Genomic DNA, 15,296 nt, shown 5'->3' on the forward strand with positions numbered 1-15,296 from the left:
TATTACTTCATTTATGTAGGTACCTTTATCGCACTTTTACTTTACATGTGAGGAAAATGAAGCACAGAGCGGTCGACCATCTGTTTTATGAAGGTTCTGCTGCCAGATAAACTGAAGGGCTAGAAGTGGAACTTTGGTCTAATTGCTCAAGGGCCAGTCTTTGGTTTTTTTTAAAACCACATTTGGGAGTGAGGACCCCTAGAGTTTGCTGTTCTTATTAGTTAGTGAAACCCAAGAACACCTGAACAAATGGACAAACTCTGCCATTAGTCGAGGTTCAGAGAGGTTAAGTACATTAGTAACTACATTCATCATGGACAATGTAGGGATACTCACATTCCAATCTAGAGATGTCACGTCCTTGTTGCTTGGGACATCTTGCCCTCCTTCTCGTATACAATGTCTAAGTACTAACTGTGTGGAGCCACTAGTGCTATTTTCACTAAGATTCCATATTCTTGCTGTTGAGTCTCCAGACCTATAAAGTATGCAATGTATTTTAAATTCATTACATTCTCAAGTACCCAAGAATCAAAATTAAATAAAAACTACTGACATCCTAAGATTAATAAGGCAAATAAAACAGGCCGATCAAGAATTTCCACTCTAGTATTTTTTCTGTCTCCATTTTGGGGGCCCCAAGCACTCCTGAAGTAAGTTTAATGAAAACGTCTAAGATTACTTCATAAGGAAATAAAAATTTACAGAGGCAAAATAACCACAAACAAGCAACAGAATTCTGAAAATGTGAGTGATATATTTATAAAATGTAATAATACTTCGATAAGATACTTTCTAAAATCCATCTCAGTTTCACTTTGAGAAACATACCCGGATGCCAAAAGATCACTAACGGGATTCCAGGCACAGATGAAAACTTCAGATTCATGGCCCCGTAACACGACTGCCTTATTAGGAGGGATTTCAACATCCCCATCCACTTCCATCATATCAGTATGATTATCTGCATCACATGAAACAAGTAGAAAATTCCAGTTAGTTAATATTACAGCATCGGGGGGTGGGGGTTGGGGGTCGGGGTTCCTTAATCAGCTAACACTTTCTTTGTAATATATAATGCAACATTTTTTTACTATGTCAGAATGGTGAAAATGACTATATAGCATTTAACACATGGAAAATAAATTCCTACCTTTAGTTAAGTATGACCATACTATTTTTAAAAGATGTATGTGAGTGAGTGTATTTACAGGTGGGAGGTGAAGAGTGAGGGTAGAGAAGGGCTGTAAAAAGGTAGACCCAAACACGACCGAAATGATAAAATGGTTTGAATTAAATATAATCCATGCCAATAATACTATTCTAAGTTTCTGCCAGTAGGGGTTGCTGATATCATTCATATAACATGAGAGGTGCCTTCATATCTCTATGCCAAAGCCGTATTATATTAGTTAATAACTAGTATTACAAATTTTATTTAGAAATCAAATACAGATACGAAATTCATTTAACCATAGAAAAACGGTTTCTAAGTATTTAAAAAAATAAATAAATAAAATCCATGAACGTAAATCTAACTTTCTGGAGCTTTAGGAATAAAAATCTCAATTGTGTGATAAGAGTTAGGGGAAAAAGTTGGCGTAAATAATACAGATGATGTTATTTTAGCTTCAAAGGTGTAACATCCCTATAAAACAAAATATTTCTTCTGAAAAGGAATTTTTGAGAATTCTATCTCAGCTCACTTGCTATAGTATGTGCTCCATTCTCCTCCCCATTCGCTGTGTTCTCTCCATTTTTTGCAGATCCTTGTTGGTTTGTGGCAGCTGCAGCAGCTGCGGCAGCTGCCGCTTGTTGCTGTGCAAGCTTATCTCTGTAAGCTTGTTGTCTTGTTTGTACTACATCAGGCATTACGGCATCTATCAGTGACAGAGACTCTATTGGTCGGCCATCAAACAAGGTACCATCCTGGATTTGGAAAATTGTGAGAAGAAAAATCAAAGGCAACAAATTTAGGGTAATTGGTATTCATATAAGTCAACAGCAGAAATTTAAAAGCATCATTCCAAGGGGGGGGGGAAACACTTTTAGATAATTTTTTGAATGCATATAAGAAGGAAAGGAGTCAGAGGGAAGAAGGAAACTTCAAGAAGCAACTGCAAATAGCTGTTCAACTTTTCCTCCTCACTTAGTTCTTATCGTTACATGTTGCACATATATGGCTTAAATACTGAAAGGACTAAGTAAGCCTAGATGATAAAAAATGGTTTATTAATTAAATTCCAAAATTCTGATAGTCAAAAGTAACGTCTAATATGAAACCGTTCGTACAATGATGAAAGATTCAGTGCCACAGTAAATACTTCTTTAAAACTACGATTTTCTAAAATAGAAGTATGGTGGACTTAAAAGTTTCTTGTGATTTGATTAAAATATTAAACCAGAAATGGACTTCAGACATTATGCTGTATAACATCTAGTTTTACTAACATTGAAATGCAAGCACAATAAAGTTTAAAGACTTGCTGAAGTTATACAGCTAGCTAGTCAATGGCAGTTGGAATCTTTTAACCAGTGCTATTCAAAGTGTGAGCCAAGGACCGTCATCATTTGGTAACTTGTTAGAAATGTAAATTCGAATGTACAGAATCAAAAACTCTGAAGGGCTTAGGAATCCATATTTTAACAAGCTCTCTGGGGGAGTCTTATGTCCACTCAAATTTGAAAAGTATCATCTTAACTCACAGACTAGTGCTCTTAAATTTTATGGATTTGCTAAAATTTTCCAAAGCTCTTCTCATTGATATTAGGAAGTTCACAATTAATAGAAAGTTCTCCAGCGAGCACAAGAAGAGACACAAACAGAAAGCGAGTCAGAAACAGTGTAAATTAACTAGCAATATGAGTATGTGATGCCTGGCTCACTTAAGCTGATTGACAGTAATGGTGTGATGGCTGTTCTGAGTTACAAAAACACAGCACATCTTTCTGAGTTGGCAATTGCAATGGAGTATTTGAGGAGTAGGAGAAAGTATTTTAATTAATAACTTAAAAATACTAAAATCAACACAAACACATTGTGGAGTACTGTATTAAATCTACAAAAAGTTTTTCAGATAAAATGAGACTTCACCTCTAACCATTGACAGAAAATGTTTATCACCCTCTGCACCAGGGTACTCTGAAAGGGAAAGTGCTAAAAGACAGTGAGGACACATTTAATTTAGTGTTAGTGGATCCTTCAGTTAAAGAGATGAGGAAACAAATAAAATCAATTTTAGTATACTATATAATTATAGTAATAAATACTGACACAGAAACCATAGATGCTTCAGTTTTAAAAATACTTGTGAAAGGAAAGGGAAATATTTTAATCTCCGAAATGAAAATAAGGTAAAAGCTGCATATATCATAAATCCTGATCATATATTAAAATGTTCAGCTGGGCCAGGGTTTGCAAATTTTTTCTGTAAAAGATCAGACAGTAAATATTCTAGGCTTTGCAGACCATAAGGTCTGTTACAATTACTCAATTCTGCCATTGTAGCACAAAATTAACCAGACAATACATAAATGAATAAGCATGGCCGTGTTCCAATCAAACTTTACAAAACAAGCAGCAGGCAGGATTTGTTTGGTTCATGGGTCAGAACTGGCTGACACTTGAGTTAAACCACCTGTGTGTGGACCTTAAATAGGCAATAATGTTAAGAATTAGCGTTAGTTTTAAACTTCCTTCCAAAATCAGGTATAACCAAATAATGTTAGATTTTCTGATTTTTCAGACCATCAAATATGGTCTTAGCATTCCAGAGCACATTGCTGTTGTTTTAAAGAAAATTGTTTCTTAATGTTTACTCATAAAACCATTTAAAGGGAAATAAGCTACAGATAATGGTCCTTACCGCTGGCAGCCAACACACCTTGCCTGTGCAACCTGACCGTTACATTAGGAAAAAAGCCTTTCAATTTCGTTAACCCGGAAATGCTGGTCAGATAATGAATGAGCAAACAAGGTATCGGATAGGAACAGATTTAAGAGTAAGAATTAATACTTGAAATAAGTCTTCCTTACCTCATTAATACTAACTTCTGCCTCTACATACTGTAGACCTTTCTGGATGATAGAAATCAATGCAGCAGGTGGGACAAGGGCACCATTTATGTTTGATTGACTGATATGGCTTTCTATACCGAAGGTAAACGCTGAATGAGAAAATCCTAAAAGCAAAAGAAAAGGTATAAGAATTTATTCTCCTACTGGCAACAAGCTTTAAGACACAAATGAGAGGCCTCTACAATCTTCCAAAATGCTATTCTTCCCATTTGAAATCCCACACTGCTAGCTAAGGTCAAATATGTGTTTAAACAAAAGAAATAACAAATCCAAACATGTTAATCTTGTTATATTTTCCTTTTCGCTTTGATTATATAATGTACTATTTAAAATTTCTAGTACATATGAAATTTAGCAGTGGCACATAAGTTCCCTCAATAAATAGCATCAAACTTTAAAGTTAGAAAAAAGCATTTGGAAATTATGTGACTCAACTGCTTCACTCAAGATAATTTCGACCAAGATAAATTGACATTTAGCATTTTTGTACTATATTTAAATTTCTACATACAAGTATTCAAACACCTTATAAATTCAATCTTTGGCAGGTTTTTAAAAACTACTTAGAAAATCAAAAGCAAACTAAAACTAATATAAGAAATGAAAACTAATATAAAAAATTTAGTAATGAAAAATAACTTTATGCTTAAAATCCAGTGAATGTATGAGTTAAATGCTAAAAAAAATTACTAATTCTTACGAAATCTTTGCCACTTAATAATAACCCATCTAAGTTTTAAAAAATGAGTTAGCAAGTGAGAATCTAGTTTGCCTCCATTAGTAATTCTTGAATTTGAAATACTTAAAACCAACACACTCGATAAAAATCTCTTTACATTGGCCTTGCTTTTTATGAAAGTCAACATCGAATTGGAAAAATAAAATTCTAGTAAACTGACAGACCCAGTAATGGATATTCTCGTCACCAAAATATCCATCAGAGGTTACCATTAAATAGTAATTGTCACGAATGTATTTTAAACAATTCGATTAAATAAGACAAGTAATATAAAATGTTAAGAAAACTTCTTATTAAATAAAGTATATGACTATGGGCTTATTTGAATCTTAGTTAAACTGAGTCAATCTATATAATAACTGCTGTGTAGTGGTCTACCCTAGTTTTTTTTAGAGCTTAGTCCATGTCAGTTATCTATCTATCTATCTATCTATCTATCTATTTATTTATTTATTGCATTTTGTGCTTCTACTCTTAGGCTCTGTGTGGCACTTACGAACAGTCTATAATAAAATACTGTTTTATTATTAATTGTTTAATAGACAAAGTACACCTAAGTTGATTTTCCTAACGGCTCCTACCTTCCGTCTTTGGAACGCCTAACTATTCCACCCCTGTAACTACCCATAGTGAGACATGAACAGATGTTACCTTAAACACTTTCATATTAACCTCATGATTCTTTCAACAGGCAAGATCATTTATACACATTTACAGTTTTCAGCTGAATCTGAGTTCACTGAGATGGCTAAGAAACATACCAATGGGAAAAAAAAAATCACCATTTTGCACACTGTCCTATTAGGAAACCCACAACTACTTGAATATGAGAAGATTCCAGATCACCAGGGTAGAAAGCTGAGAATAAAGACTGAGAAGGATGAGGAGAAAAGGTAATAGATATGGCGGTGAAATACATAAAAAGTAGGCTGGAGACTTTCTGCAGTAAATCATAAACAGGAAAGAAAGCTAAACAGCCAAGTGGCTTAGAGATTTCAAGATTAAGATTTAATTAAGATTTGAAGATAAACAATTATCATTTATGGAGAGCCTACAACACGCACACATTTTATTTTATAATCAAATTAGCAAATGGGAAAACAGCCACTAAGAGAATAAGGACTCATTCAGAGACCACGGCCACAACCACTATGTTCTACTGCTCCTACTGGACAGAAGAGGGCCAAGAATAAAGCAATGTAAGGCAGAGCAGCTCCTGTTTACTAACAGAAAATAAAATAAGTGCATCACTGTTCTGTTTTAACTCAAGAGTGTTAGAAAGTGGTTTCGGTAGTGCCTGAAACATTAAGATTTCTTATTAGCAAGGTTTTATAAAAGTGGTTTGATTTTCCTAAGCCTTATAAATTGTAAAAAAGTTCATGATTTCTACACTCTCTAATCCATGAGTATAACTGAAATTAAATCATTAAACTTAAATCAGTTTAATTAGATGATAGAGTTCAAGCCTATGTCCTAGAACATTCTAAGAGTTCCAGGTGGAACGATGTCAATTTTTGGCAGGGATGTTAAATATATTCTGAATTTGTTCTGCCAGACAGGGAGAGAAGCTATCACGAGTACTTACATCTACCTCAAGTTATTGCACATGAGCTTAGAATGTTCTCAAATACCAAGGAAGCCCTGAAGTGGTCATTAGTGCTGCTTTGGCACTTCTCATTAACATTTACTCTAACACAGGCCCATACTCACACACCGGCTTATTAGATCAATGTTGCATTCATCATTTTTTCTTTATTTCTAGTCATAGTATTACATGGCAGCTTAAAATCATTATGTTAAAAACTACTTTTCTTCCCCTTCCGTGTAACTTATTCTTTAGAAATTTTTTACTTTACTTCCTTATACCTGAAAGTCACCCTCACTCCTACCTAGGACCCTGATATTCCACCATTCGCCAAAGTTACTAATCCTACCTCTGGTCTCTGTCATCAGCTTTCCTTCTCTGCCAAAACCTGGAGTTTAGCCCCCACAACCCTTTGCCTGGACTATCACTGCCATAAGTTCCTCTCCTCTCTTCCCCAGGTCAATGTGTTTGCCACACTACAGCTAGAATACTACTTGTAAAATAAAAACTGATTCTGTCACACCTTACTTGAGCACTTTCAATGACCCCTTGGCCTTCACAATAAAGGCCAAACTCCTAAGTATGGCACACTGCTACTTTTGTAATCTGACCCTACCTATGTGTCCAGGTTCATCTCCCCAATTCCACAGCCCTACGCTTCTTCCCATTACACATTAAATTCAAGTGACTGCCAATTACATGTCACACCGTGAATATGCATTGTTAACTCATGCCTTTGGGCCTTAGCTGGTCCTAGGCTCTTTTCTTCTATGAATGATGGTGAAGTCCTTCCTTTCACTGTTTCAGGCATGATCATTCTCTTCTATGCTAATCAGTTAATTTTATGTGTATGGCACTTACCACACTGTGTATGTATCTAAGGTTGTATGTTACGTGTATGCTGGGCTGCCTGAGGGGAGGATTTATGTCTACTGATCTCTTAATTCTGGAAAAATGACAGCATTATCTAATTTAACTGGTGCTTAATAGACATCTGTTAAATCAGAATGCAATTCTACCACAATGTCTCTTGGCACATCAGAAAATCTATGAATCCAGAAAAAGCACACAACTTAAATCTTCCTTGAAAAACAAAACTAAAACTTGAACCAGAGTTATGTCAGAAAATATTTCCATTTATCTGTAAATATACATATGCAGGAAATACTTTTTCAGGGACGGCTTTGATTTACATACTAGAAGGCAAAAGGGATCAACCTACATCTGTGAAATGCTGGGAGTCTGGCCCGATTGCCTAAAATAGCATCTCTTCTTTCCAGGGGTAAGAGTAAATCTGATATAAATAATACCTCTGTAATCAAGTACACATTCACCGGGGTGATTAAGAGTTGGGAGGTAGAAAAGAAATTCCACAGAGGAATAAGCCTGAAAACCACAAAGTTCAGTATTTAGTAATTCCGTGATAAAGGCAAGCATTGGCAGAGAAGGGAGGCGAGGGGTTACTTAGCAGACTATGAACCATTCCCCCATGTAAGAAACAAAATCATGAAACCACCAATACAAACAGGCTGTATTGTTTGTTTCAGAGAGTACTCTCCCTTGGGATGACAGGGATTGAGTTCTTGAAGTGGGGGGCTAGTCCTCCAGAGCCTGACAATTCTACTTTACGAACAGAGAATACAGGAACAAAAAAGTGGGCCTTGACCTCATGGTTATGGTATAGGGTGTCTAAACAAGAAATAGTTAAGGCAGAGCTTAACTATTATCACAACACAGTGCCATAGTATGGAAGAAAAATCTGATTTATCCAAGGTCTTATTTAAGTTTCAGGTCATAAAAGCCCATAAAATTACATCCCTGCTGTCACCATCTCATACACTCCCATGCCCCCGAATCCATTTCCAACTCTGTCCTACAGATCCAGATTTTTATTACTCTAAAAGTTCCACACTTAAATGCTTAAAGATTTTAGAAAAGGTAAAAAGAAGCAGGGGATCTTGAATGTTTAAGAGTTAGATCCAGCACCTATTTAAAAAAAAAAAAAAAAAAGAAGAGGAAAATGTGGAGAAGGAAAAAACTACAATACCAAAACCAAACTCAACTTGGAGCATGTCTATATTTCCTTTTTTTCTTTACAGGTTGGTTTTTCCCCCAGCAAAATACACTGGCTATACAACTTTATGTCCTAATTTTGCTCTTAAAATACATAGGCCACTTCGAACATTTCATAGGAATTACATTTTCTAAAATAATTTTATCATCATAATATTCCACCAGTAAACATACTTAGCTAGTAAATTATTCATCCCATAGCTGCATATTTAGACTTTCTGAATGTTCACTATTTACAAAGTGGCTTACCTCAAATATCTATGTGTATAGATTTTTGCCATGTATAATTTTTTTCCTCCTCAGAAAGGATTCCCTCAAAAGTTGAAGGAGACGTAAATATTTTAAAGTAAGTTTTCATAATTGCCAAACTGCTTTCCCCCCAAATTGTGCAAGTTTATAATGCCATCAGCAATTTATATGTTTCCTTATACCCTCACTACACTGGCTATTTTTAAAAAAACAAAAAGATTACTATTAAGATTGAATGAGTTCTGTTTGGCAACTATTAAAGGACCTTTGTCTTTTAACAAATATATCAGTAGGAATGTGTAATAGGAATCTCCTCTATCAGCGAAATAGTCATTCAGTCTATAAAAAGAAGAGAAAAACTGAATCTGGAGGTATAAAAGCATAGTAATTACCAGCATTTATGACAGCTGCTTGCTGTTTATTATTAATTAGCCATGTGTACAACTATATGTGTCAAATCAACATTGATGCATATTTTATTTGATTATAAAGCAGAACTCTACACCTACTTGTACTTTTGTAGCTGACCATTCTACACATAGAAATTAAAAGACTAAAGGTGGACAGACCAGATTCTGAGCTCTCCTCACCGCTATTCTTCATAGCTTGACGCATATTACTGATAGCCAGTTTAACCTGACTCCATTCAGTCAGTTGTTAAAGTCTGTTTATAAATAGCATCAGCAGGGAGCTATGTAGGAAAGAATGTTTATCTAGCCCAGTTACCTTAATCCAAATCAAGAGAAACTACACCTCTGTCATTTGATTGCTGACATTTTACTATAGGGATTAATACAAAATCATTAAATGAAAAAAAAAAAATGAATGAATGGGCTTTGCTGTTTTGTTATATGTCAGAAACTTAAATATTATATATAAACATTCAAGTTAGTTTGTGCCTACTATGGTCATTTTTAGATTTCTAAAGTGTGTGTGTGTGTTTGACATGTAATCTTATAAACAAACAAAACATGTAAAGTAAGCACCATCTCAGGAAAAAAAAAAAAAATGATGTGGTGCAAGGCCTATATCCAGGGAGATGTAACACCGTTTGAAAAGACTGGAAAATAGTGGAGAGAGGTGGGCTGTGGGAGAGACAGGATGCTCTTTCATGAACCAAATGCTTTAAGCCTACATATATCATCACCTTCTCATAAATGGACAATGTATGGCAAGATGAACTTCAGTTCTAAAAATACGAAGATTTAAAAAAATAATAAGAGTATTCAGAATCACAATATAGAAAATAACTCAGTAATAATGACACTGTTTTTGCACTTTGCAGTTAGTCTTCAATCATAAGATGCAAAATACAACTGTTTCATAGTAGCCAACATTCAAGTATATCATAAATAGAAATGTTATTGAGCTCTTAAACATGCAATGGATGACAGTTAAATCTACAATCGAAAATTCTCCCAACCAAATACACAATTTAAGCAAAGTAAAATTACATCTTATACAAACCAACAAGAAAAACAGGTGCCACAAGTTCACAAATAATTGCTAGGAACAACTTTTCTAGAAAACAATTAACTGAAACTGAAGAACTATAGGAAGCAAAAGGGAAAATGGAAAAATGCAAAAAGGGAAGGGGGTAAAAAGTTCCAATCAGCTCTTCTAAAATTAACCCTATAAGGTCCTGTTACATACACACAGATAAGCATATACAATTTAGTACTTAATCTGCATTTGGTTGCTGGATATGAGTTATTAGGGCAATCAAATTATTAATGCCCTTTGGGCGAACACTAATTAAAGGGAGACTTCCGAATCAAGTCAATTGTTACTTACAGTACTACATGTCAAACACACTCAATTTTCAAGTCTTCTCAAGAGAAAAAAATAACTAATTTTATTCTCTAGGGAATATATGTCTTGAATATGGAACTCTAGTTCATAAATGTAAAAATAGTGGAGACCAAAGTAATTGGCTTAGTGTGAACTTTCTAGAGATGAAATTGAGAAAAATTAAAAGTTACGACACTTAATAAAAATATCCTACAATAAATATACTTTTCTCTTAATTAGTTTTAATGTATAGGGGAGGATAGCTTATTTTAAACAGACATCTATTAAACATGTGAGGCTAAATACGACAATGCAATCCCTTTTTAACAAGCAGCGCATTTTATAGATGCAGAACTGAAGGTCTGAGAAGTTTTGTGATTTGGGGAGAAGAGAGGGACTTTTAACAGATAATGTCTTCTATTGCAGATAACAGTCATAATAGGATGGATCACCGCATAGTATAAAGTATTTAAGATTAAAACAATTGAAGTGATTTTATCCTCTCTGGGGATACCACTGTCCCAACAAGATTAAGCTCTGTTCGCAGAGAACAAATATTAGAAGTTCTTACTGAAAAACATTTTTATAAATAAAATACATAGTTTTATCAAAACTGAATGAATCTTTCATAAAGTGTTTTAGGACTTTCTGACTGAGAGCTCTTAGAGACAAGAAGGAAATGTTAGTTTCCTTTGTGGTAGTCTTTACAAACCAGTCCGTCTTTGCACTGACACTTGTCATGATTATTTCTTTCCTTCCTATCTCCTAATCCGATTCAGTACTCATTTAAAGGGAAAGTAGCAATGTTAAGATATTCTAATTTCCTCTGCATTGCTTTAAATCTTTTAAGAGAAATAACTGTGGCCTAACAGTAATTTACATCATATCTCTTAGATATCCAATGACGAATTCTCAATATCTCTTGTAAATTATAGTGATAAATATAATGAATCCCCAAAACAACCTGAAGAAATTTCTGAATTATATTGATTTCAAAGTAGAACCAATTACAAAAATGACGATTACATATAAATGGAAATCAGAACCAAGAAAGAGCTTTTGGAATAGGTGGCAAATACTGAGATGGCTTAGATTCTGAGCTCTATCTGAAACCTGTCCTGAACGGACCGAAATATAAATTTTTAAAACTCTTTCCTAGCTCCTATTCCTGAAAGTAATTTTAAAAGAACGTCTGATGGTATCCTTTATGACACAGACACGCCTCATCATCATTCCTGCAAAACCTTGCCTACGAATGCAAATAAACTACATTTAGTGGCAGCTCCCTCTTTAGGAGATATTCTCACATTCCAAATCTCCATGTGTACAGCATTTCATGCTTTCTACTTTATCTCAAATAGTTACTAGGTATAGTTTTCCTTTCAAGATACTGTGAACATGCTACATACGTGTCAACTTTCTTGTTAAGTTCTAATAGTCCTATAATTAATATAGACCAGTGTCTTTCAAACTTTATTATGCCTAAGAATCACCTGGGGCATTTGTAAAATGCAGATTCCTGGACCCCGTTTGCTGTTCTCTAAGTGATTCTGATGTAGGTCAGAGGATCAAACTTTAGGGCTCTGGTACAGGTGGTTCTTAAATTTATGGTAAGTTGCATTCCTAGAAAAACTGCCATCAGTCAAGTCTCGTTTTCCCCTATAAGCATAATGTAAATAGGAAGTTACAACTTTTATGAAGGAACTGGTGTTTACATTTTGAGATATGCTTTAACATGGTACTTTATCACCAGTATACTGTAAAGCATAAAGCCTTCTAAAGAATGCACAACGAAAAACTAAGAACATAGTAAACAATTATAAAGGACAATATGATATGCATCGGTCTACCTTACAAATTTTTTAAAATGTAATTCTTGCTTTATTTTTACTGCAACATAAGACCCTTTAAAACATGGAACTCAAAGAGTTTTTCTCTGAGAACATAAACAACTTTTAAGACTTTTGATAATATTTAATCACTGGCTACTCTTTCAGAAATTAATCCAGAGTATTATTTTACTGCCCTTTTCACTTGCTGTACTTTTTTATGGCAACATAAAACATCAATTTTTGGACTTGTTTGGAAATAAGATTTGCATGTTCATTAACATCTTTAACTTCATCTTGCCTTGTTTCACCACAGCACAGGTGATTGCTGGAGCTATTTCAACTGTTTCTCATATCTAAAAACAGTAGTTTCATATGGCTTAACCTAAAAAAACTACCTTTACTATACAGCTATAAGCCATTATAATATATTTCCCATCCACTGATCCATCACAATGTATATCTGCTTTAGTGTCTAAGGCCTCAAAGCTCTGGCTTAAATGGTGGTCAGATGCAAAGGCAGAAAAAAGAGTTTGTTTTATCCACCAAATTCTTTCCATTTTCGTCAAAAGAACTACATTACAATATCTGAACATGTGTATACACGTTATATATGTAACAATCATGAGGTCACTACTTTTTCCACCTCATTAATCATTTTCTCTTAGAGTATTGTATGGGTGTCCTATTTGGATCTGCCTTCAATACCAGTTTACAAGTTGAAAAAGAAAAGTCAAGATCTATTAATTTCAAAGCTTCATAACAAGTTATTCTACATTGATTGGTTACTTTTGTTTCTTCTCTCTCTTTCCCTCCCTGCCCTTGCCTGCTTCATTTTCTCAGCTGTTCCAGGAGCAGTGATGGTGCTTGGGAATAGAAAACCTTGGCCCAAGAGAAAAGCTCAGAACTGGAGTGCAGCTGGGAACATCTCAGCACGCAGTGAGATCTAAGATCTAAGGCCATGTTTGCATTCCCTGTATAAGAAAGGATAACTAGCTAAGCCCTATAAGAATAAATGGAGTTTCAAAATGAAAATTGAGAACTCAATGTACTATTCTATTTCTTCCATCTTCTCTCACAAGACTACCAAAATTGTCTTTTTTTTATACCACACCTTACCTTACTACTAAAAATATTCCAATAAATTCAAAATTTAATTTCTAAAATTTAACCTCTCCAGCATGACAACGCCAAGCACCAAATAATTCCATTTCGCGTTAACAATCTGGTAACACTGCAGTCAATTTTCCCACCATCCTATGCCCCATCGAGCCCAAGTTTTCTCTTTCCTAACTTTTACTTTTTTTTGCTTACGCTATCCCACATTTTCCCTTGTAGCTTTTCTTCTGTTTACAACACCTTTTACTCTATCTAGAAAACTTGGATGATGATTGATTTAATATTCATTACAAATGACTTTCAATGATTTGTATTTATTAATCATCCCCCAATAAATACATCAGTAAGAATTCAGGTCAAGAATACACTTAATCAATTGGGAACATATTCATGAAAACATTCTGAAAAAATATGGTAAATCTAGCTTTTGAAATGTTAACTGCAATAAAACCAGTAACATTTGCTAAGGATTCTGAATATACATTATTAAATTGATGGTTTCTGAAATTTTATATGTTCCTACTAACCATGTGAAATAATCTCACTTCATAACAAGTTATAAAGATGGTCTTTGAACAGTGAAAGCCAAACCATTTGTTACAAATATTTGCCTGAGATGATTCCAACATATTTGAAAGAGTCAGAGAGTTAAACCATGCAGTAACACATAGCTTTAAGGTGGCAGTCCAGACATTAAAGAAACATACAAAGTTCAACAGTTTGGACTGATACAAATTTCAAATGCAAAAAAGGTTATTTTGAGAATATTAAAATAATTTGAGGCCTATTTACTTTATGAAAGTACTCACCTGACTCTTGCAAGTATCTATATACCAAGAAGTTGACCTCATCACTGCTTATACTCATCTTTATTCCCACTTAAACCATGAGGTCACAACACAGGATATAACCCTAAAAATAAAACAAAGTTAATTAAGTATTTTCTCAATAAAATATTTTAAAACAAAATGTAAACAATGTTGTAAAAAACCATTTGATTTTATTATATGTTAAATGAAGGTTATTATTATTGCCTAATAATGAATCCTAACAATAATAAAGTTACTTCCAATAGTAATAGATTACACAACCAAAATATGGCTGGGTCTATTCTTCTGCAAGATTAACATATTAGCAAAAATGATTAGCAAAAATGATTAAAATTTATAAGAGGGTTTTAGCATCATATTTTCATGACTATATCAAATAGCATAAAGAGTTGTTCCTTTTTTCTCAACTGTAAAAACAGTAAATTTTAAGAATCAAAGTATTACTTATTTAGGAAAAGACTGATTTTAGACCATTGGGTTAGGGGTGAGCCATCTACGCTGATTTTGTCTACGTAATTTCCTAGCATTAGAAGTCTCTATTTTCTCAACATCTAATCTGCAATGTTCAAGTTTCAAAAAGCTCTAGGTATGTATAAGGCAGAGAAGTTGGAATACAGTTCTGAAAACTCAAATGATAATCCCTTACCTTAACGGACATACTTAAACCTTGAACTAGCAGGAAGGGGAAAAAAGGAAACTGAGACATAACTTAAATATGACTAACTATACTTATCCATTTTCATGTCACATACAGGCTTTGAAGTGGTCAGCAACTTTTTTTTTTTTTTTCTGTACAGAGCCAGACAGTGAATACGTCAGGCTTTAACAGCCATACAGTCTGTCACTATTACTCAATTCTGTGGTCGCAGCACAAAAGCAAAGAGCAAACAACATCTAAATGAATGTGTGGCCATGGTCCAATTAAATTTTATTCAGGGATACTGAAGTTTGAATTTTATATGATACTGTTGTGTCATAAAATATTTTGATTTCTTTTCAAGCA

The 15,296-nt window shown here is 34.2% G+C and overlaps 1 protein-coding gene across 7 annotated transcripts in view; it reads right to left on the bottom strand.

The window, feature by feature from the left end:
- Nucleotides 1-15,296, bottom strand: part of TBL1XR1 (TBL1X/Y related 1) — a 143,179-nt gene that overhangs the window by 26,825 nt on the left and 101,058 nt on the right. For 6 of the 7 annotated variants that reach the window (XM_039865085.1, XM_039865081.1, XM_039865083.1 and 3 more), the window contains 5 exons: nt 14,273-14,375; nt 4,037-4,182; nt 1,707-1,929; nt 832-964; nt 337-478 (listed from right to left, as the gene is read on the bottom strand). In XM_039865085.1, the coding sequence (XP_039721019.1) occupies nt 337-478; nt 832-964; nt 1,707-1,929; nt 4,037-4,182; nt 14,273-14,330 (702 nt within the window). In that variant the 5' untranslated portion in view covers nt 14,331-14,375. The remainder of the gene's footprint in view (nt 1-336; nt 479-831; nt 965-1,706; nt 1,930-4,036; nt 4,183-14,272; nt 14,376-15,296) is intronic. The other variant, XM_039865088.1, reaches the window with a different exon arrangement.

The sequence above is a fragment of the Pteropus medius genome, unplaced genomic scaffold (genome assembly GCF_902729225.1).
Source record: "Pteropus medius unplaced genomic scaffold, Ma_sr-lr_union100, whole genome shotgun sequence".
NCBI lineage: Eukaryota > Metazoa > Chordata > Mammalia > Chiroptera > Pteropodidae > Pteropus > Pteropus medius.